The sequence below is a fragment of the Entelurus aequoreus genome, linkage group LG13, assembly GCF_033978785.1.
Source record: "Entelurus aequoreus isolate RoL-2023_Sb linkage group LG13, RoL_Eaeq_v1.1, whole genome shotgun sequence".
Classification (NCBI taxonomy): domain Eukaryota; kingdom Metazoa; phylum Chordata; class Actinopteri; order Syngnathiformes; family Syngnathidae; genus Entelurus; species Entelurus aequoreus.
The window spans coordinates 24,651,639-24,672,557 of NC_084743.1; the positions used below are offsets into that span (position 1 = coordinate 24,651,639).

The 20,919-nt window shown below is 38.6% G+C and overlaps 1 protein-coding gene across 2 annotated transcripts in view; it reads right to left on the minus strand.

The window, feature by feature from the left end:
- Positions 1-20,919, minus strand: part of dnah7 (dynein, axonemal, heavy chain 7) — a 213,917-nt gene that overhangs the window by 159,091 nt on the left and 33,907 nt on the right. For both annotated transcript variants that reach the window (XM_062067607.1, XM_062067606.1), the window contains exons 20-28: positions 17,947-18,140; positions 14,592-14,790; positions 14,378-14,518; positions 8,758-8,970; positions 8,576-8,685; positions 7,047-7,215; positions 6,812-6,914; positions 1,461-1,588; positions 1,147-1,359 (exon numbers count right to left, since the gene is read on the minus strand). In XM_062067607.1, coding sequence (XP_061923591.1) covers positions 1,147-1,359; positions 1,461-1,588; positions 6,812-6,914; positions 7,047-7,215; positions 8,576-8,685; positions 8,758-8,970; positions 14,378-14,518; positions 14,592-14,790; positions 17,947-18,140 — 1,470 coding nt within the window. The remainder of the gene's footprint in view (positions 1-1,146; positions 1,360-1,460; positions 1,589-6,811; positions 6,915-7,046; positions 7,216-8,575; positions 8,686-8,757; positions 8,971-14,377; positions 14,519-14,591; positions 14,791-17,946; positions 18,141-20,919) is intronic.

The window sequence follows — 20,919 nt, forward strand, 5'->3', positions numbered from 1 at the left end:
AGCATTCACCCATATGGTTTTCTACACCAAAATTCATCTATTTATTTAACTTATTATTATTCTTCTTCTCCAGATTTTGGCACGTTCTACCTTCCACATTTTTCACCCAATTCAAACCGTTCCATCTTCAAACTGTTCAGCCTATTCTGGAATTGCGAGCTTTTCCTTGACAAATTCCAAAACATTCCAGATTTCCCAGAATTCCAGGTTTTCCGGGACATTTTTCCCATTCAAAACGATTTGGCCATTTTTCAAACTTTCACCATTTCCAAATTTTTCAACCTATTCAAAACCATTCCACCTTCAACACATTCCACCATCTTGGAAATTCAAACTACTCTTTTTCCAAGTTAAAAAAAAGTTGAGGATTTTTCCAGAATTCCTTGTTTTCCAAAGCCCTATTTCCACCCATTTTTCTGGCGACTACTCCTCCCACATTCTTCAACCGTTCCACCGTCAAAACATTCCTCTTAATTAGGACAAAAAACAAAGTTGTTTTTTGAACTGGAAAAATTCCCGGTTTTCCCGAAATTCCAGGAATTCCGTAATACCTTTTCTCAATTCAACAAGTTACTACTTCAACATTTCTCGACCGATTAGAAAAAAATCCAACACCAACCATTTCAACTCATTCAGACCATTCAAGTTTTTTTTTACCATTTTCCCAAAAATTCCCGCTTTTCCAGAAATTCCCCCCCAAAAAATTAAATTACTATTTAAATCAATGGGACGTTCTTCAAAGTTCCACAATTCCCACAATTTTCATCTGATTCAAACTGTTCCAACTTCAAAATATTCAGCCTGTTCAAAATTGTGTGCTCTCCTTCGACAATTGTAAAAAAAAATTCCAGGATTTCAGTTCGACTTCAGCATTGGAGCATTCACACGCAATTCCTTCAGGAATTGCCTAATCTAGTTATAATTATTATACCAAAAAAGATAAATAATTAAATAATTTAAGTTGAGAATCGTGTTGAATTGAGAATTGTCACTCAAGGAATTGGATCAAATTGTTAGGTGCCCAAAGATTTACACCCCTAATAAAGATACCATAAAAACATGGATAGCAGCATAAATGGAAAAAATGCTTCAACAACACGGGAAAGTGACAAAAGAATCTCATCCTACTAATCAGTTGTGTGATACCTTGAGGTTTCCAGCAGCAGTCAGCACTGACTTGACAGCCCGCATCCCATAGTCATAATGATGCTGTGAGGAGAGCTGCTCTGAGCACAGTCGATAAGTGGCCACAATCTTCACAGAAAGAGGCCGGGCAGTGACAAATCCACAGGAGTAGAGCACAATCTCCGCGATCAGCGCATAATCTGGCACCATCATCGCCACAGTTCGGAACAAGGCCTGGAGAGGGAGAAACAGACTCTTTGAACTCCCAAACAGTCGTATGAGGGCTACGGCTTGTTTTTTTCAATGTTGTTCGCTTTTAAAACTCTGGTTCAAACCTTGAGATTGTCTGGCAGCTCAGACCGGCCGGCATAACCAGGGTTCATAGTGATGAACACGGCACAAGAGGGATCCAGGCTGAGCTCTGTCCCTTCAAACATCAGCAGCGTAGCATGAGCAGCAATTCCTGGAGACACATGACAACATCAATACAGTGAGTTATACATACTGCGAACCAACTGTGGTGCTTTTAAAGCATATTCTTCATATTTTTGCCCAAATTTAAGTCTTATTTTTGTCTTATATGTATTGCAGTGCAGTGTTTGTTTTATTTTCTATTATGTTGTGGCGATCGATAAAGGTATTCACTAAGCGTGGCTTCCAGGGAGAACAATACTAACAACACAGCAGCAAATATTGGCGTCAGTCACAGTCAAGTTGACCAACTTTTAGATGCACTTCATCTTCAACACCTGCCTTATCAATAACACCTCTCAACATTGGTGAGCCTTTGGGGTGAGCAAAGCCAAAAAGTTGAGATGCCACCTAGCTGTTCGGAGATGAACGATGATGATTCACTTTCTTTGACATCATTAGCTTCACATATTTCGATACTTGTCGGTACTTTTCTAAATAAAGAGGACCACAAAAATGGCATTTTTGGCTTTATTTTAACAAATAATCTTACGGTACATTAAACACATGTTTCTTATTGCAAGTTTGTCCTTAAATACAATAGTGAACATACGTGACAACTTTTCTTTTATTATTAAGTTAGCAAACAAAGACTCCTAATTTAGCTGCTGACATATGCAGTAACATATTGTGTCATTTTCCATTCTGTTATTTTGTCAACATTATTAAGGAAAAGTGATAAAAAATGAATTATTAATCTACTTGTTCATTTACTGTTAATATATGCTTTTTTTCTCTTTTAAAGGCCTACTGAAATGAGATTTTCTTATTTAAACAGGGATAGCAGGTCCATTCTATGTGTCATACTTGATCATTTCGCGATATTGCCATATTTTTGCTGAAAGGACTTAGTAGAGAACATCGACAATTAAGGTCGCAACTTTTGGTCAATGATAAAAAAGTCTTGCCTGTACCGGAAGTAGCGTGACGTCACAGGTTGAAGAGCTCCTCACATTTTCCCATTGTTTACAATGCAGCGAGAGCGATTCGAACCGAGAAAGCGACGATTACCCCATTAATTTGAGCGAGGATGAAAGATTCGTGGATGAGGAAAGTGAGAGTGAATGATTAGAGGGCAGTGGAAGCGATTCAGATAGGGAAGATGCTGTGAGAGGCGGGTGGGACCTGATATTCAGCTGGGAATGACTAAAACAGTAAATAAACACAAGACATATACAGTATATACTCTATTAGCCACAACACAACCAGGTTTATATTTAATTTGCCACAAATTAATCCCGCATAGCAAACACCTCCCCCCTCCCGTCCATATAACCCGCCAATACAAATCAAACACCGGCACAACACACTCAATCCCACAGCCCAAAGTACCGTTCACCTCCGCAAAGTTCATACAGCACATATATTTCCCCAAAGTCACGTACGTAACACGCACATAGCGGCACGCACGTACGGGCAAGCGATCAAATGTTTGGAAGCCGCATCTGCGTACTCACGGTAGCGCGTATCCAACTCAAAGTCCTCCTGGTAAGAGTCTCTGTTGTCCCAGTTCTCTACGTGTTTGTGTTGCTGCAGCCGGCCGCTAATACACCGCTTCCCACCTACAGCTTTCTTCTTTGCTGTCTTCATTGTTCATTAAACAAATTGCAAAAGATTCACCAACACAGATGTCCAGAATACTGTGGAATTTTGCGATGAAAACAGACGACTAATAGCTGGCCACAATTGTGTCCCAAAATGTCCGCTACAATCCGTGACGTCACGCGCAAACGTCATCATACCGAGACGTTTTCAGCCGGATATTTCGCGGGAAATTTAAAATTGCACTTTAGTAATCTAACCCGGCCGTATTGGCATGTGTTGCAATGTTAAGATTTCATCATTGATATATAAACTATCAGACTGCGTGGTCGGTAGTAGTGGGTTTCAGTAGGCCTTTAACATGTTCTATCTACACTTCTGTTAAAATGTAATAATCACTTATTCTTCTGTTGTTTGGATGCTTTACATTAGTTTTGGATGATACCACAAATGTGGGTATCGATCCGATACCAAGTAGTTACAGGATCATACAATACATAGTAAATTCCACATTCAAGGCTCAAACGTTATCTGTAGCGGGGGTGAAACTGTGGGACAATGTGAGCGGAGAAATTAAACTAACTTCTAGCCTAAGAATGTTCAACCTTGCGGTAAAAAATGTGTTGTTGGGAAACCATCAAAAACATGACTAATTGTTTGGACTATCTCAGGGGTCGGCAACCTTTACCACTCAAAGAGCCATTTTGGCAAGTTTCACAAATTAAAGAAAGTAATGGGAGCCACAAAAAATATTTTAAATGAAAAACACCGCATACAAAGCTTTAATGCTTTGTGCTATGTTAACCAGGGGTCTCCGACACACGCACCGGCACGCACCTTAATGTGGAAATTTGATGTTAGTGCAGCCCGCGAGTTTTGAATGAATGGCGCTTGATAGTGTCATACATGCCAACCCTTTCATTTTTCCCGGGAGACTCCCGGATATCAGAGCGTGATGACACTGCATTCGGCGCCCTCTTCAGTCTGCCCTAACAGTGTACCTGCTCGACCACACGTACAATGAAATTTCAGCTTGCTCACGTAAGTGACAGCAAGGCTACTAGCTCAGCAGCCACACATCTTACACTGACGGTACCAATACCCAGAATCCCATGCAGCCCTAACTCTTCCGCTCAACCAACGCACGGAGAGGCGGGGGGCGGGGGGGGGGTTGATGTGTGGGGGGATTTGGTGGTAGCGGGGGTGTATAATGTAGACCGGAAGAGTTAGGACTGCATGGGATTCTGGGTAATGGTTGTGTTGTGTTTATGTTGTGTTACGGTGGGATGTTCTCCAGAAATGTGTTTTTCATTCTTTTTTGGTGTGGGTTCACAGTGTGGCGCATATTTGTAACGTAACAATGTTAAAGTTGTTTGATACGGCTACCGTCAGTGTAAGCTGTGTGGCTGATGAGTAAGTATGCTTTGCTGTCTCCTGTGTGTGCAAGTAATAACAACATACAACATGTGGCTGAGCTGGTACACTGTATGTAAATGCTATAGAGAACAATTACTGCAGTGCAATTAGAGCATGCCCTTTATTTAGTAATTAGAGTGTAAATAGGATTATTGTTTCCCTGGGAGTAATCTATGAGAGACACTGAGATCAATAATTCTTCTGGTAAAATCGGGGGTGTCGGCATGTATGTAGCTGAGCCGCATCAGAGTGGTCAAGGAGCCGCATGCGGCTCCGGAGCCGCGGGTTGCCGACCCCTGGACTATCTCAACTGTGGCACACAGGTGAAAAATAACTCACTGTGGAATAAGGGACATAACACACCAGACAAGGCTTCAGAAGACGAAAGATACCCAGGCAAGATGGAGCTAATCTCATGGTCACTCAATGCTATTATATCCATATTGGTGTATTTATACTGACTTGTCATTATCATCCATTATCATAAGGGGGTTGCGGGGACCGGTACTTTTTAGAGGCGGTGTAGTACCGAATATGAATCATTAGTATCGCTGTACTATACTAACGCACAAACCTACTAACAACACAACTAATGGTCATAGATGCGACTGTGAAGTTAAACAACTTTTGGCAGAACAACAACCGTGGTTTCATCTGATCGAAGTCGAGTTCTGACTTGGAAGAATGACCCAGGATGTGACAAAGTATTTCCCGGGCAACGACCATAACAATGATGCTTAGAGGATCCTCTGGGCTTCCGGTGAGTAGGAATGGATTTCCGATTTCGGTACTTTGTTGGCACTGACTGAATCCCGCCTACCGGAAACCGATTTAAGCCAAATCCAACGGTGTCATGCTTCGGTGCCTTGATTACTCATGACGTCAATGCCAACTCTTTGCACTTTTGGACTTATCGAAAAAAGAAATAGAATCAAAAAACCCTTTCACCAAAGTTAAATAAATAAATGATAAATGGGTTATACTTGTATAGCGCTTTTCTACCTTCAAGGTACTCAAAGCGCTTTGACAGTATTTCCACATTCACCCATTCACACACACATTCACACACTGATGGCGGGAGCTGCCGTGCAAGGCGCTAACCAGCAGCCATCAGGAGCAAGGGTGAAGTGTCTTGCCCAAGGACACAACGGACGTGACTAGGATGGTAGAAGGTGGGGATTGAACCCCAGTAACCAGCAACCCTCCGATTGCTGGCCCGGCCACTCTACCAACGTCGCCACGTCGACACGTTTCCACACATGCGCTAGCTTAATGCTAATATGCATTGGCTTTGCTATTGACATGCTGCATCGAAGATTAGCTTTAGCAATTTTAAATTTTTTAATTTCACCTTCAAATTTGTAATAAACACTACGACTAAGATACACGTTACAATCAAACAGCTGGTGCATAATTATTACTTACAGTATTAACACTTTCTAGGGCATAACTTGAGACAGCAGGGACTGAAATGACCAACACACCATATACTACACACTACTACCATTTAACGTCTTGCAACTGTAATTGTAACTTACATGTCATAACTGAAAATAATACCGTATTTTCCGCACTATAAGGCGCACCTAAAAACCTCCAATTTTCTCAAAAGCTGACAGTGCGCCTTATAATCCGGTGCGCCTTATATATGGACCAATATTGAGCCACAACAGGTCTCTCAACTACGGGATGCATGGGGGGGGTTGGACCGGTACTTATTAGAGGGGGGTATAGTACCGAATATGATTCATTAGTATTGCGGTGCTATACCGTACAACACTAGTCTGCACCATACTGAAGCAAAATAAGTCAAACGTCAGCTAAGGACATTGAAATATCATCAAAACGGCAGACATTTATGCATGAAAATATGAAAAGCTGCTGATGGTGTGTTTGATGGAGAAGCAGTTTGAAGGAGATACCACTCTTCAATGTAAAACACAGTAGATTATTATTACATTATCTCATAAAACTGCTGTAGTTGGCTGTAGTGCATTCCATTGTATTATTTTATACAATATTTCTTACCTAAAAGTTAGTTGGGGGGTGGGGGGGGGCAAGCACCAATCAAACTTATTTCAAGTCATTTCAATGGGCGGCGTTGAGTGTTGTGCGTCAAAAGCTCTGTCACAGAACCAATTAAGCTTGTAAATTGAGGTACTACTGTAATATGCTAAACTTATCCATCAATGAATCTCCAAGATTGGCTTTGTAAGAATCAGTTTTTTTGTAGACAGTAAGCGAAAAAAGTACAAACCTCTCTGTATAGTGAGAATCTGCTGAGCCACCACAGACAGCACCTCCAAGTCAATCCGGTTAAACTCATCAAAGCAGGCCCAGGCTCCACAAGACAAAAGGCCCTAGTCACACATTCAGTTATTGACACCTTCCCTTGAAGCACACATGCTTACTATCAAACATGTGTGGGTTCAGTCATTTATATGAATTTTGATCTATTGTCATTCATTTTAGAATGGAAAAAAAGTACTCACCTTAAAGAACTTTCCCAGAGCGATGTAGTCAAGTCCATCGGAGCAGTTGAAGACCACACACTGCTTAGCTATAGCTTTGGCCAAGTCTTTTGTTGTTTCTGTTTTTCCTGTGCCAGCCGGGCCCTCAGGGGCCCCACCCAAATGGAGATGGAGAGCGCCAAACAAAGTACTAAAAAAAAAAGTTACAGTATGTGTGATGAATGATATATATATATATATATATATACATATATATTAGGGTTGTCCCAATATCAATATTTTGGTACCGGTACCAAAATGTATTTCGATACTTTTCTAAATAAAGGGGACAACAAAAAAAATGCCATTATTGGCTTTATTTTAACAAAAAATCTTACGGTAAATTTAACATATGTTTCTTATTGTAATCAAAGAACAATTTTAAATAAAATAGTGAACACATAAGACAACTTGTCTTTTAGTAGTAAGTAAGTAAACAAAGGCTCCTAAATTGGCTGCTGACGTTAAGTAGTAACATATTGTGTACCGGTAATTTCTCATTCTATTATTTTGTCAAAATTATAAAGGACAAGCTGTAAAAATTGATTATTAATCCACTTGTTCATTTACTGTTAATATCTGCTTATTTTCCATTTTAACATGTTCTATCTACACTTCTGTTAAAATGTAATAATCACTTACTCTTCTGTTGTTTGGATGCTTTACATTAGTTTTGGATGATACCACAAATTTAGGTATCGATCCGATACCAAGTAGTTACAGGATCATATTCAAAGTCCTCATGTGTCCAGGGACATATTTCCTGAGTTTATAAACATAATATGAATTTTAAAAAAAGGAAAAAAGATTTTGTTACGATAAAAAATATAGATGTAATCATAGTAGTATTGGCTAGATACACTATTGTACTTGGTATCATTACAGTGGATGTCAGGAGTAGATCCACCTCGTCATGCGGGGATGATACTTGTAAGAAACTCACTTTATTTGTCGCCATAGGTGAGGATTAGTGATTTAGAAGTAGCTAAAACACTGCCGACTGCGGATGGATGTTCGCTGCTAGCTAGTTAGCCATGTCTTAAAGCCCCTTTTCCTAGTGTTATAGCTTAACCTTTATTGTCACTTTTAGGCCAAAATGCGTCCGTTCTCCCTTTTCTGTCTACACACCTTGTCTGCTTGTAAGTACTCCTTGATTGTGCGCTGCCGAACATGCTCCTCTGCTCGTAAACCCAGCAATGTCATGCCCGTTAAAACAAATGAATAAATAAATAAATTGAGAACCGGTACTTTTCAAACAGAGTATAGCACCGTTTTTGATTCATTATTACCGCGATACTATACTCGTACCGGTATACTGTACAACCCTAATATATTTATACATACAGTACCGGTATATATGTATGTATATATATGTAAATATGTATGTATGTACAGTATATATGTATGTATACATATATGTATGACTACTGTTATACCATTACAAATGTCTGATGTATTAAATCTATTTCAAATATCATTTTTTTCATCACAACTTCACAGAGGTGCTTTACCGATAGCATCGGTCAGTCAGTGGGGTAATGACCAGACGTGGAGTGTTGCCAAGGTACTCATAACCATACGGCAAACCTGCATTGATCATCTTGGTCTGGAGGTCATTCTCCTGCACAGGGTTTGACAGTTTCCATAAATTGAAAGTAACCTGATAGAAAACTCACCACTCCACCCTACGTACCACCCAGTAATAGCGCAGTTGGCTTAGCCATGAAAAATCATGGTCGTCACTTATACGCTCTTTTACCAATGAGGCCAGCACGTCCCTGGCATGGACATCGAGCACAACAAGAGCTCCAAGGGTCACCCGATTCTGTTTGGACAGCTTTCCACGCACAAGCTGCACTATGTCGTCAATCTGACGGTTGTTTTGAGCCAGGTAAGCGTCTAGGGCCTAAGGAGTTTAAACAAAACACAAGAAGGACGTAACAACATTAATCAATGACACACCACACATTAAACAGTAATTTCTTGTAACGTAGGAATCATATAATCCGAAATTGTACCAAATTTAGAGTTTATTTTGTAGTAAGATTATTTTCACATAGTCAAACAAAAGAAATACAGCAAAAAAATAAATAAAATGAAGGTTGTACGATTAAATTTCATTGAGTGGATTTGATCTCCAACCAATCAGCAAGAATGGTATGTACATTATCCTGTGCATTTATGAAAATACTCACATGTTATATATACTGTACATAGAGACACCTGTCAATCTCTTACGCTGGAACGTCCCTATCCCTATTGTCTATACCCATTAACAAGAGGTATGAGATTGATGTTAGCATGATCATTTATGGAAAATATTCAAGATTACAGTCAACCACTCTCACTCTGGACAACATCAGCAGGGAATCAAATACTCATTTAGCCCCCATTATGGTACAGTCCTTTTGAGAGGGGCTTAGTTTGCAGGTCTGCTTAGCCGCCTCCTCTTCTTCTTGGTTTTGAAGTTCCCGCACCTGCACCTGTTTGGCCCCCCACTGCCTAATCAGTTGAATGGATATAAACTGAGAGGTCAAGGATTACACTCTCTGCTCTGATCTACTTGGTCCTGCTTGGATGTTGGCTGGAGCCTGCTCCAGTCTTGTTTCACACATTTATGTTCCATTAGTTTTTTGTTTAATATACTTTCTTTTGTTAACCGGCATACTCATTTTTTGTTACATTATATATCCTTTTTTTGCAGCTTTTATTCCAGTTTAATTTCTCCTTTGTCGTTGCAGCCCAGATCCAGCCATAACAAATGGGGGCTTGTTTTAAAAAAATTGTAGTTTTTTTTTTAGTAAGGTAGTGTAAGTTTGGTTTTGCAACGGTTAGTTTGTAATCTGGTTTGAAAAAAACGAACGCCATTTAAAAAACACACCAAGCAGACACCAAAACATATAAATTGAATTTGTTTCAATCCGCTCTTTAAGTCATCCAGCAGCTTTAAAATTCTAAAATGATATTGCTGATTAAACAATATGTCTAATATTTTTATTTTTGACAGTAGTTTTGATGATCGCCTCTTTTTTTTACTGCTTTTCGTAACTGTGTCAGTTTGCTCGTCTTCTCTTGACGAACTATATATACAGTATATGCAAAACAGCGGCCGCAGAACAGTTGTAGTCTTAATAAATCACAATGCATGAGCTAAATTATTATATTTGCATCTCCTCCTCTCTGTATTAGACTTAGACTTAGACAAACTTTAATGATCCACAAGGGAACTTGTTCAACACAGTAGCTCAGAAACAATGATGGAAAGTGTAAGGATGGAAAGGACAATGCAGGTATAAATAGACTAATATAGCGATAAAAAAATCTAACATATATACGAATATATACATAATATGTGTACAGAATAATATATATACAGATATATTATATTATGTCTATAACATATATACAATATATATCAATGACCATGTACAATATTACAGTATATACAGTATATGTGACAGCAGCAGCATAAAATAGAGAGTAGATCCAGCAGGAAATAGAAAATAGACATTATAAACAAAGAGAAGTAGCTAACATGTCAGGTGTCAGGTAATAGGCAGTTCTGATAATCGGCATATTATATATATATATATAAATATATATATATATATATATATATATATATATATATATATATATATATATATATATATATATATATATATATATATATATATATATATATATATATTTGGGTTGTCAAAAGTGATAACGCATTAACTATAAATTTTAATAACGGCACAATTATTTTTAGCGGGGGCGATTAACGCACACACGTCCTTTTTGACCCTCGGGCCGTGCCATAGCGGAGGGAACACACAGAAATGGACATAGGAAAGTGTACCATATGGAAATATCAGGTTCAAAGCCATGGCAAGATGTTCTCCCGACAAGAAAGGAATATTTTTTTGCCGCGAGAAGAGGCGACATCAATGCAGCAAACGCCTGCTGCGGGCGTCATTCAGAGGTGGGTGGTGCTTCACTTCCGTGTTCAGATTACGGTTAAGATGCAGTGATAACATAACATTTAGATTGTTACTGTGACTGGTTTATGACATAAAAGCTCAAAAGAAATAAAAGACGGTCGGCAGGACGTCGAAAGGACACTTTTTTTATTGCAAAAAGTCGATCCGACATCAAAACATGTCAAGACACTTTCTCAAACCAATCATAATAATAATAATAATAATAATGGATTTATATAGCGCTTTTCTAGGCATTCTAAGCGCTTCACAGAAAAGTGAGAACCCATCATTCATTTTTACAACTCGTTCATTCATCATTCATTCACCGGTGTGAGCGGCACTGGGGGCAAGGGTGAAGTGTCCTGCTCAAGGACACAACGGCAGCGATTTTGGATGGTAAGAGGCCGGGAGCGAACCTGCAACCCTCAGGTTTCTGGCACGGCCGCTCTACCCACTAAGCCAGACCTGGGCATTGTACGGCCCTTTGCGCATCCCTGTCCGGCCCGCGTGAGGCCAATCAAAAATTACAAAATACATTTAAAAAAGTATCTATGTCGAGTGTGCAATACAACGGTGCTGCTTTTGTTTTGAAACGCGTTATTTGTACAACTTCCGTGTGGACGTATGCGCGTGTGCGATTGTGAGTGAATTGAACGGCGCAATTACAAATTACAAAATAAAGTTTAAAAAACATCTATGTCGTGCGCGCAATACAACTGTCCTGCTTTTATTTTGAAATGTGTTATTTATGCCGTATGTCCGGGGGGAACCTGTGAGTGAAGGTGCAGAGAGACAAGTGATGAGACGCTAAAAAAAGAAAAGTTGATGAGGAATGGCGTGTTTCCAACAAGACATGGACTGCCAAGTATTTCTTTACATAAATTAATGGTAAAGCCGTGTGCTTAATGTGTGGTACACAGGTTGCTGTGTTTAAATATCATTTTAATCGCCACTACACGAAGAAACACGAGGGAAAATACCGGAATGTGTCTGATGAAGCGCGCGCAAGGGAGGCTGATGCGTTGATGGTAAAACTGCAAACCCAACAAGGACTTTGTGCCATATTTCACACCCCCATAGATGCAGCCGTCAGGACAAGTTTCGTCATTTCTCACAAAAGCGCCAGAAAAAGTAAGGCGTTTTCTGACGGAGAGTTTATTAAGGAGTGCTTATTGGACTTTGTTGCGCTGATAATGCCCGGAGACATGGACTGTTTTTCGCTAACTTTGGATGAGAGCTCTGATGCAGTCAATTAAAGAGACAACCACAGGTAATGACTTGCTCACAGAGGTAAATGCGTGTTGGGACAAGCTGGCAGGTGTGACAATCCAATCCACTTTATTTATATAGCACATTTAAACAACAAAATGTTTCCAAAGTGCTGCACAACAATATTAAAAACAATATTCAAATATTATCCTTAGCTCCACCAATGACTGAATAAAAAGAAAAAACAATTACATATAAAACCAATATAAAAAACAATATAAAATAAATATGATTAAAAACTATTTTTAACAACAGATGGTTGTCCAAATCTGATGGGGAAAAATGTTGGATAATGCAGGATAAAGTGACCATCAAAAGCAATCTGCTTTTGTATAAAGTTAAGTTAGGTTAAATTAAATTATTATTATTATTATCATCATTATTATTTATCTTACGGTATATCAAAAATAATATTGAGCAAAATCTAATTGAAATATTGTCGTGTGGCCCTCCAGCAGTGCTCGGGTTGCTTATGCGGCCCCCGGTGAAAATTAATTGCCCACCCCTGCACTAAGCCATACCGCCCATACACTTTTCCAACTTCAAAATAAAAACGCGACGCTATAAATCCGTTTCAACATTTACAAAATAAAAATGTCTTACATTACGATCACGCTTTGTCACAAGGGGTAGGCACCGGATGCAATACTTTTTTGGCACCGACCGAAACCAGCTGGTACTACCGGGCACCAACACATTTTCCGTTATTAATGTGTGAAACTGTTATCTAAACATGGAAGTGTAGCTCCTTCTCCAAAAGCAAGTGCTCCTAAAGCAGAAATACAAACTTGGTATTTCTACAAAATCCAAAATCCGGCAAGATACCAGCACATAGCAGGCTTTTTTTTTTAATTGTCATTAAATCATGTTTGTCCTTTTTGTGTTGAGCGGTTTAAAAAGCATATAGTTTAAAACACATTTAATTAAAGCAAATTGATTGTCCGTTCATGGTGTTAAAACTTGAAAATTATCTGTCTAGAGAACACTTATTAATGATGAAAAATTATAATATATGCGATTAATCGCTATTAATTTTGAGTTAACTATTAACAATGCGGTTAATTGCAATTAAATATTTTAATCATTTGATATACATAAATGTATATATATATATATATATATATATACACACATAATACACACACACATAATATATATATATATATATATATATATATATATATATATATATATATATATATATATATATACACACTACCGTTCAAAAGTTTGGGGTCACATTGAAATGTCCTTATTTTTGAAGGAAAAACACTGTACTTTTCAATGAAGATAACTTTAAACTAGTCTTAACTTTTAAAAAAATACACTCTATACATTGCTAATGTGGTAAATGACTATTCTAGCTGCAAATGTCTGGTTTTTGGTGCAATATCTACATAGGTGTATAGAGGCCCATATCCAGCAACTATCACTCCAGTGTTCTAATAGTACAATGTGTTTGCTCATTGGCTCAGAAGGCTAATTGATGATTAGAAAACCCTTGTGCAATCCTGTTCACACATCTGAAAACAGTTTAGCTCGTTACAGAAGCTACAAAACTGACCTTCCTTTGAGCAGATTGAGTTTCTGGAGCATCACATTTGTGGGGTCAATTAAACGCTCAAAAAGGCCAGAAAAGGAGAACTTTCATCTGAAACTCGACACTCTATTCTTGTTCTTAGAAATGAAGGCTATTCCACAAAATTGTTTGGGTGATCCCAAACTTTTGAACGGTAGTGTATATATATATATATATATATATATATATATATATATATATATATATATATGTATATATATATATATATATATATATATATATATATATATATATATATATATATATATATATATATATATATATATATATATCAGTACATACGGTACATGCAAAATTGATAGTGCTCTCTATATTGCTCATTGAAGAGGCGCAATCCTCTGCACACGAGCCTAAGGCATCAGCTTTGCGTCTGCTATAAAGTTTGCACATGTTTTACATGGACACTTAGTTTCAATGGAATAAAAATAATAATAAAAACATATCCCAACTTAAAGATGCTTGCATGTGCACATGAATACCTTCTGTCCTGACTTAATGGCGTCATGGATATCCTTTGTCCAGTAAACCTGTGATACACAGAGCACTGCCTGGCCAGGCCATGCACGCACCCAGTCAATCCTTTTCTCTGTTGGGTATGCTACGATTGCTTCCCCTACCACCTGTGACGGGCCACAAGAAGGTCAGGTCAAAAAGAGCAGTTTTCTATTCAAGCCTGGCATCAAAAAGAGACACCTTATGCAGCGAGGCAATCATGTCATTCTCAAGTTCCAGAAGCCATTTCTCCACTTGGCCGCGGGCATTCGGGGTGCAAATCACATCAACCAGCAGGACTTCTTCACCCTCACTGCTCTTCATGTGAGTGATGTCAAGGTCTTCGGTGAACTTCACACGGTTGATGCCCTCAAAACACTTCTTCAAAAAAGGCTGCACCCTTGAAGAGAGAAAGGAAAAAAACAACTGTCTTGACATCAGCAAATTGCATGAGAGCGTTTCAGGTTTTCATCAGACTTTTGTCAATCAGCATCTGGAGGATTATTTGGGGGCTTTTGGTTTTTATTTGGCTTTTTTGTGTTTAGTTGTTTGGTTATGCCTTCGCAATAGAGCAGTGATTCTCAAACTGTGGTACTTCAACCACGCGAGCTCCATCGAGTTGTACGCCAAATAATCACTTGATTAAATTTTCCAACACAGTGTTACTGTTCAAACTGTGTATAATGTTACAGTGGCCAAAAATATTAAATATACTGTAACTGTTAAGTAAAACTTGTTTTTAATGAATATTTAGGTCTACTTTGCTACTGTACTTTCATGTTAGTCATTATGGTAGTACTTGGGTTTACAAGGGTTTTCTGAGGTGGTACGTGGTGGGAAAAGTTTGAGAACCACTAGTCTAGAATAATTCTGCCATAGTGGAGGAAGAACACATGCAATTTTCCACAAACTATTTGAGACGGAACCAATAGTGCCTCTGCTGGTTGCGGCCAACTAGTGCATTGTTTTTCAACCTTTTTTTGAAAAAATCCAGAGGCACACCACCAGCAGAAATCATTAAAAAATTAAACTCAGTAGACAATAAAAAGTCGTCGTCGCAATTGTTGGATATGAATTCAAACCATAACCAACCATGCATTACTATAGCTCTTGTGTCAAAGTCGGTCTACTGTCACGACCTGTCACATCACATGGTGACATATTTTGAGTTTTTTGGTGTTTTCCTGTGTGTAGTGTTTTAGTTCTTGTCTTTTGCTCCTATTTTGGTAGCTTTTCCTCTTTTGTTGGTATTTTCCTGTTGCAGTTTCATGTCTTTCTTTGAGCGCTATTCCCCAGTTGTTGCTATCTTGTTGATTGTCATGTCATGTACGGATGTACTTTGTGGACGCCGTCTCTGCTCCCTATGCTGTAAGTCTTTGCTGTCGTCCAGCATTCTGTTTTTATTTACTTTGTAGCCAGTTCAGTTTTACTTTCGTTCTGCATAGCCATCCCTAAGCTTTAATGCCTTTTCTTAGGGCCACTCACCTTTTGTTTAAGCATTAGACACCTTTTTACCTGCACACTACACTGCCTCCCGCTGTCGTCTGCATATTGTGATCACGACAAAACATTGTCGTCTCAGGGAACAATTTCCCTTGTGGATCATTAAAGTTTGTCTAAGTCTAAGTCTGAGTCTCACTCGATCTGTTTTCGACAGCTACAAAGCAACTACCTACCGGCTGCCACCTACTGATATGGAAGAGTATAACATGGTTACTCTGCCGAGCTGTAGACAGCACCGACACTCAACAACGGCACATTATTTGCGGATTATACTTACTGGTTTGCAAAAAAATATTTCCAACCCAAATAAGTGAAAGTACATAACCTCCCACGGCACACCAGACTGTATCTCACAGCGCACTAGTGTGCTGCGGCACAGTGGTTGAAAAACACTGAAGTATTGCACTCTATTTTAACTCAAGTGGTTTAAAGACACAGGAGTACAGAGGAAGAGGAGGCCGATCTGTACACAACCCTTTGCTACTGTACTTTCATGTTGGTTATCATGGTTGTACTTGGAGAGCCAAGTGTTTTCTGAAGTGGTACTTGGTGAAAAAAGTTTGAGAACCACTCCACTAGTACTAGTTATTGCCAAAATAAGAAATACAGTATGCTGAGGATAATACAACTCAAGCTCAACATTAAACCCGAGATGTAATAACATATCGTGGTAGTGTATAGTTAGTAGCAAAATAGAACACACTCTCAGTCCTGGCTGCTCAATATAATATGGAGCAGTCAACAATAGTACACACATTATATATATAGTATACACATTATATACTTAGTATACAACAATATTAAAAAGGTCACTACCTGTTCAGTACAAGTGAATATAATGTACTCCAGTGATTCTCAAACCCCTAGTGCAGGGGTAGGGAACCTATGGCTCTAGAGCCAGATGTGGCTCTTTTGATGACTGCATCTGGCTCTCAGATAAATCCTAGCTGTCATTGCTTAACACGATAAGTAATGAATAATTCCGCTGGTAATCACAGTGTTAAAAATAACCACGTATCAACCAGACTACAAAGCCATCAGCAAAACCATACAGCACCAGAAGTCGCATTAATGGTAAGAAGTACTTTATTTATTATTGGTTACCTTCAGAATAACAATGTTATTAAAAAGAAAAAGAGACTTATTATACTCTAAAAATGTTGGTCTTACTTAAAAATGCACGCATTTAGTTGTATTCAGTGTTAAAGAATATTATATGGCTCTCACGGAAATACATTTTAAAATATTTGGCTTTCATGGCTCTCTCAGCCAAAAAGGTTCCCGACCCCTGCCCTAGTGGTACACAGGTTCCATCTAGTGGTACACCAAAGATTCACTTATTTAAATAGTCAAAACATAGCGTTACTGTTCAAACTTTGTGTAATGTTACAGTGACCAAAAATATCAAATAGACTTGTCAAATAAAACCTTTGTCCTGTTTTAATAAATATTTAGGCCTAATATGCTACTGAATTTTAATGTTGGTATTTACGGTGGTAATTTGAGACCCATGTGTTTTCTGAGGTAGTACCTGGTGAAAAAAGTTTAAGAACCACTGATGTACACCAATAAATGAGCTGTTTCTAGTCTTTGTGTGCATCCTTCATTGTGTCTGTCACATGTCATTAAAGATACGGTTCACAGTTTATTTTGTATGTATTATTATTAATAGTAGCTATATTGTATGACAGTTGTTATAAAATAACAGTCAAATTAATTTTGCGTATTGGTAATAAAGGTTTTATGATTAAAACAAATATTGCTACAGCACTATTGAACACTTGAGTTCTATTGCTTTAGCCACTTTTACTAAATTTGAACAGATTTGGAGGTTACTGTATTGAACTGTTTTCTGAGTACTTATTATTCTTAATATGTCTCCTTGCACCTGCCAGTAAGACTATGCCAGCAACTGGTTTTCAATTAAAAATTGACCTATCCATATATCTATCTCCAATTTATCCTCATTGAGCAAAAACAATATTTGGGTATAAATGTAATTGTTGATTGACATCAAAGCACATCAGAGATATAATAAAACGTTTTAGTTTACCTTGTAGGGTCTTTGGTCTCAGAAAGGATTTCCAACAGCTCCTCGTTTGAAAGAAAGAAAAAGCGTGGGAAATACAGACGCTTCTTCTCCAGGTAGTTATTAAGCCCTTTCAGGATGATTTCCAGATGCTCATTGGACTTCTTCTGCCTATCGAGCATGCTATCAATTTTTATGACTACCAACACATGCTTGTCCTGCAGAAGATAGAATGGTGGTTGGATAGTTTCTTATTGACATGTTGAACATTCGTAAACAGCATGTAATCAGAACAATTCTTAATTTCTGCTCAGTTAACAGAAGCAAAAACTGTCAGTGTACTCATCACTTCTGATTGAACAGATGCATTAAAATCATGTTTTTTTCACCCCTCGATCCTATCTTGTACGCAGAGAGTATTGCCTAATAGATTTGTTGATGAGTGTGATTGATTTAAAATAGTATGACCTTAACCAACTTGTAAATTTTCTGACGTCACTAACCAAAGATGACAATGGAATAAATGGGCTGTTTTGATTCACAATTGATTAGCGGAAGGCTATTCATGAGCACATGGAAAGCATGCAGCCGTAATGCATGAGTTATGTGTGATAACGTAGTATTTATGCACGCACACAACTGCCTTTCAGTAGTCTTTGTCTTGAAAAAATAAAATTACATCACACAGCCATCACATTCTGTGGAAAACTATCCATGTAAAAGTGTGCAATATAAAGTGAGATATTTTTCACCATCTCTTGATATTATTCAGTATCAACAGCACAGTGGCAGAGGGGTTAGTGCGTCTGCCTCACAATACAAAGGTCCTGGGTTCAATCCTGCGCTCGAGATCTTTCTGTTCTCCCCGTGACTGCGTGGGTTCACTCCAGGTACTGCGGCTTCCTCCCACTTCCAAAGACATGCACCTGGGGATAGGTTGATTGGCAACACTAAATTGGTCCTAGTGTGTGAATGTGAGTGTGAATGTTGTCTGTCTGTCTGTGTTGGCCCTGCGATGAGGTGGCGACTTGTCCAGGGTGTACCCCGCCTTCTACCCGATTGTAGCTGAGATAGGCTCCAGCACCCCCCGCAAACCCCAAAAGGGATAAGCGGTAGAAAATGGATGGATGGATGGATCAATAGGACGTTGCAGGCCTTTTTAAAAATTGTTGCGGCCTGAATCCTTGATTGTAGGGGAGCGCTTCCAAGAACTGACCGTGAAAGTTCTGCAGTGTTTTTTTAGTTGTTTGTTGTAATAAAATTGCAGGAGGAGATGAAAGTGTCTCAGTATACTGTGGTTGAAAAGGGGCTATTTTATATATTTTTTTCTACATTTAAGTGTTTGGTTAAAAATTTTGCTTACATTATGTTTTACAGACCGGTTTCAAGCCGCTTTCTGACCGTGTCTTCATGATGCGCCGTTTTGTGGGCAGCCTTTTTTACGTGCCTCCACTTCGACAGTGTCTTCACCTCGTCAGCTATGTTGTAGTTTTTAGCGCTTCCATATCAGGTCTACGGACGGATTTAAGTTAGAACTATACGCTACTTTGTATTAGAAATGGCAACAGCGGAAGCTGCATGTGCAAGTACAAGCCAGTCTGCACCACAACAAGAAGATAGAGAAAAGGAGGGTGCTTATTGACTAACTACAGTGTTGGACTACAATGGCGGACTCGCACAAAAGTGTTTGGGTAAATTTCTTCCATATCTGGAGATATTCTGGGAAAATGCACAGAATGGGAGCATTTCAAACAGCTTATTTGGCGGAAGTATGAAAGAAGGCATGATTGTTTTATAAATGTCTGCCATGGTTTGATTGAAAATTTTTGGGACTTATCCACATCCCGAAAACACAAAAAAAGGTACCGATTGGTAGGAAAAGTTGGTTTTGCATAATAGTTCCCCTTAAAATACATGAAAAATAATTGGAATTGACATATAAAGCTGCCATGTCGATTACACATTTTTTTTACCTTTTGTAATTCTCCCTCTACGACTACAATATAATACAGTACTGGTTGTGGAGTTACACGATAAAACCTAGCAGAAACCCTGTAGCAGTAGAAGTAGCAGCAAAGTAACTCTGTCCCATGCAGTCCACTACACAGAAACGTCATGGAGGAAAACTGAAACAAAATTGAAACACTTAGCCAACAGTACAGCGTGAGCAGCTTGTAATCAAAATGCATACCTTGTTAGTTGTCGGGACACACTTTTGGCTACAATAAGGATGACGTTGACCAAAAAGTAGAGTTGTAGTCGAGAGTGCAAATATTGTACCTTAACCAAAATCAAGGTAAAAGGTTCGATTAATCGTGATTTTTGGACATATACTCCCAGCCCTACTAGAAATGCCAACATAAGTATGTCCGTCAATATGTGATGTCGCAAATACTGTCGAAAAAGGACTGCAAAACACAGCATTCACATGAAGGTGTTTCTGTTTCTTTCATGTATTGTAATCAACAGAAAGATATTGTCGTGACCCAAGAACTACAAAACGGAGAGGAAGCAGGGCCTGACTCCCCTCCAGGCACCGCTTTTTTGAACTCTTTTACGAACCTCTTTTTGAACTCTTTTACGAACCGCTTTTTTTAAACTCTTTTACGAACCTCTTTTTTAAACTATTTTACGAACCTCTTTTTTTGAACTCTTTAACGACCTCTTTTTTGAACCGACCTTTTCTTTTGAACTGTTTTGTAATCAAAGGCAATGGCTGTTTACGACCCCGTCCCTTTGGAAGCAGCTGTTGCCACGTGGTCAGGGAAGGTCCAAATAAAAGAAGGAGGCGTGCAAACTTTTGGCAGAGCGTGCTGAGACACTGTTCAAGCGTACAGTGTCCAAGCGTTTCTCCTCAAATTGAGCCAAATTGAATTATGTCTCTGTTAAATTATTTGCTTCTTGTCTTGTTTAATAGATGTCATCAGTGTTTGAACCTGACAGTTTAACATGAGTATCCAACATTGTAGCATTTATAAGTCAGTAAAGAGGAAAATT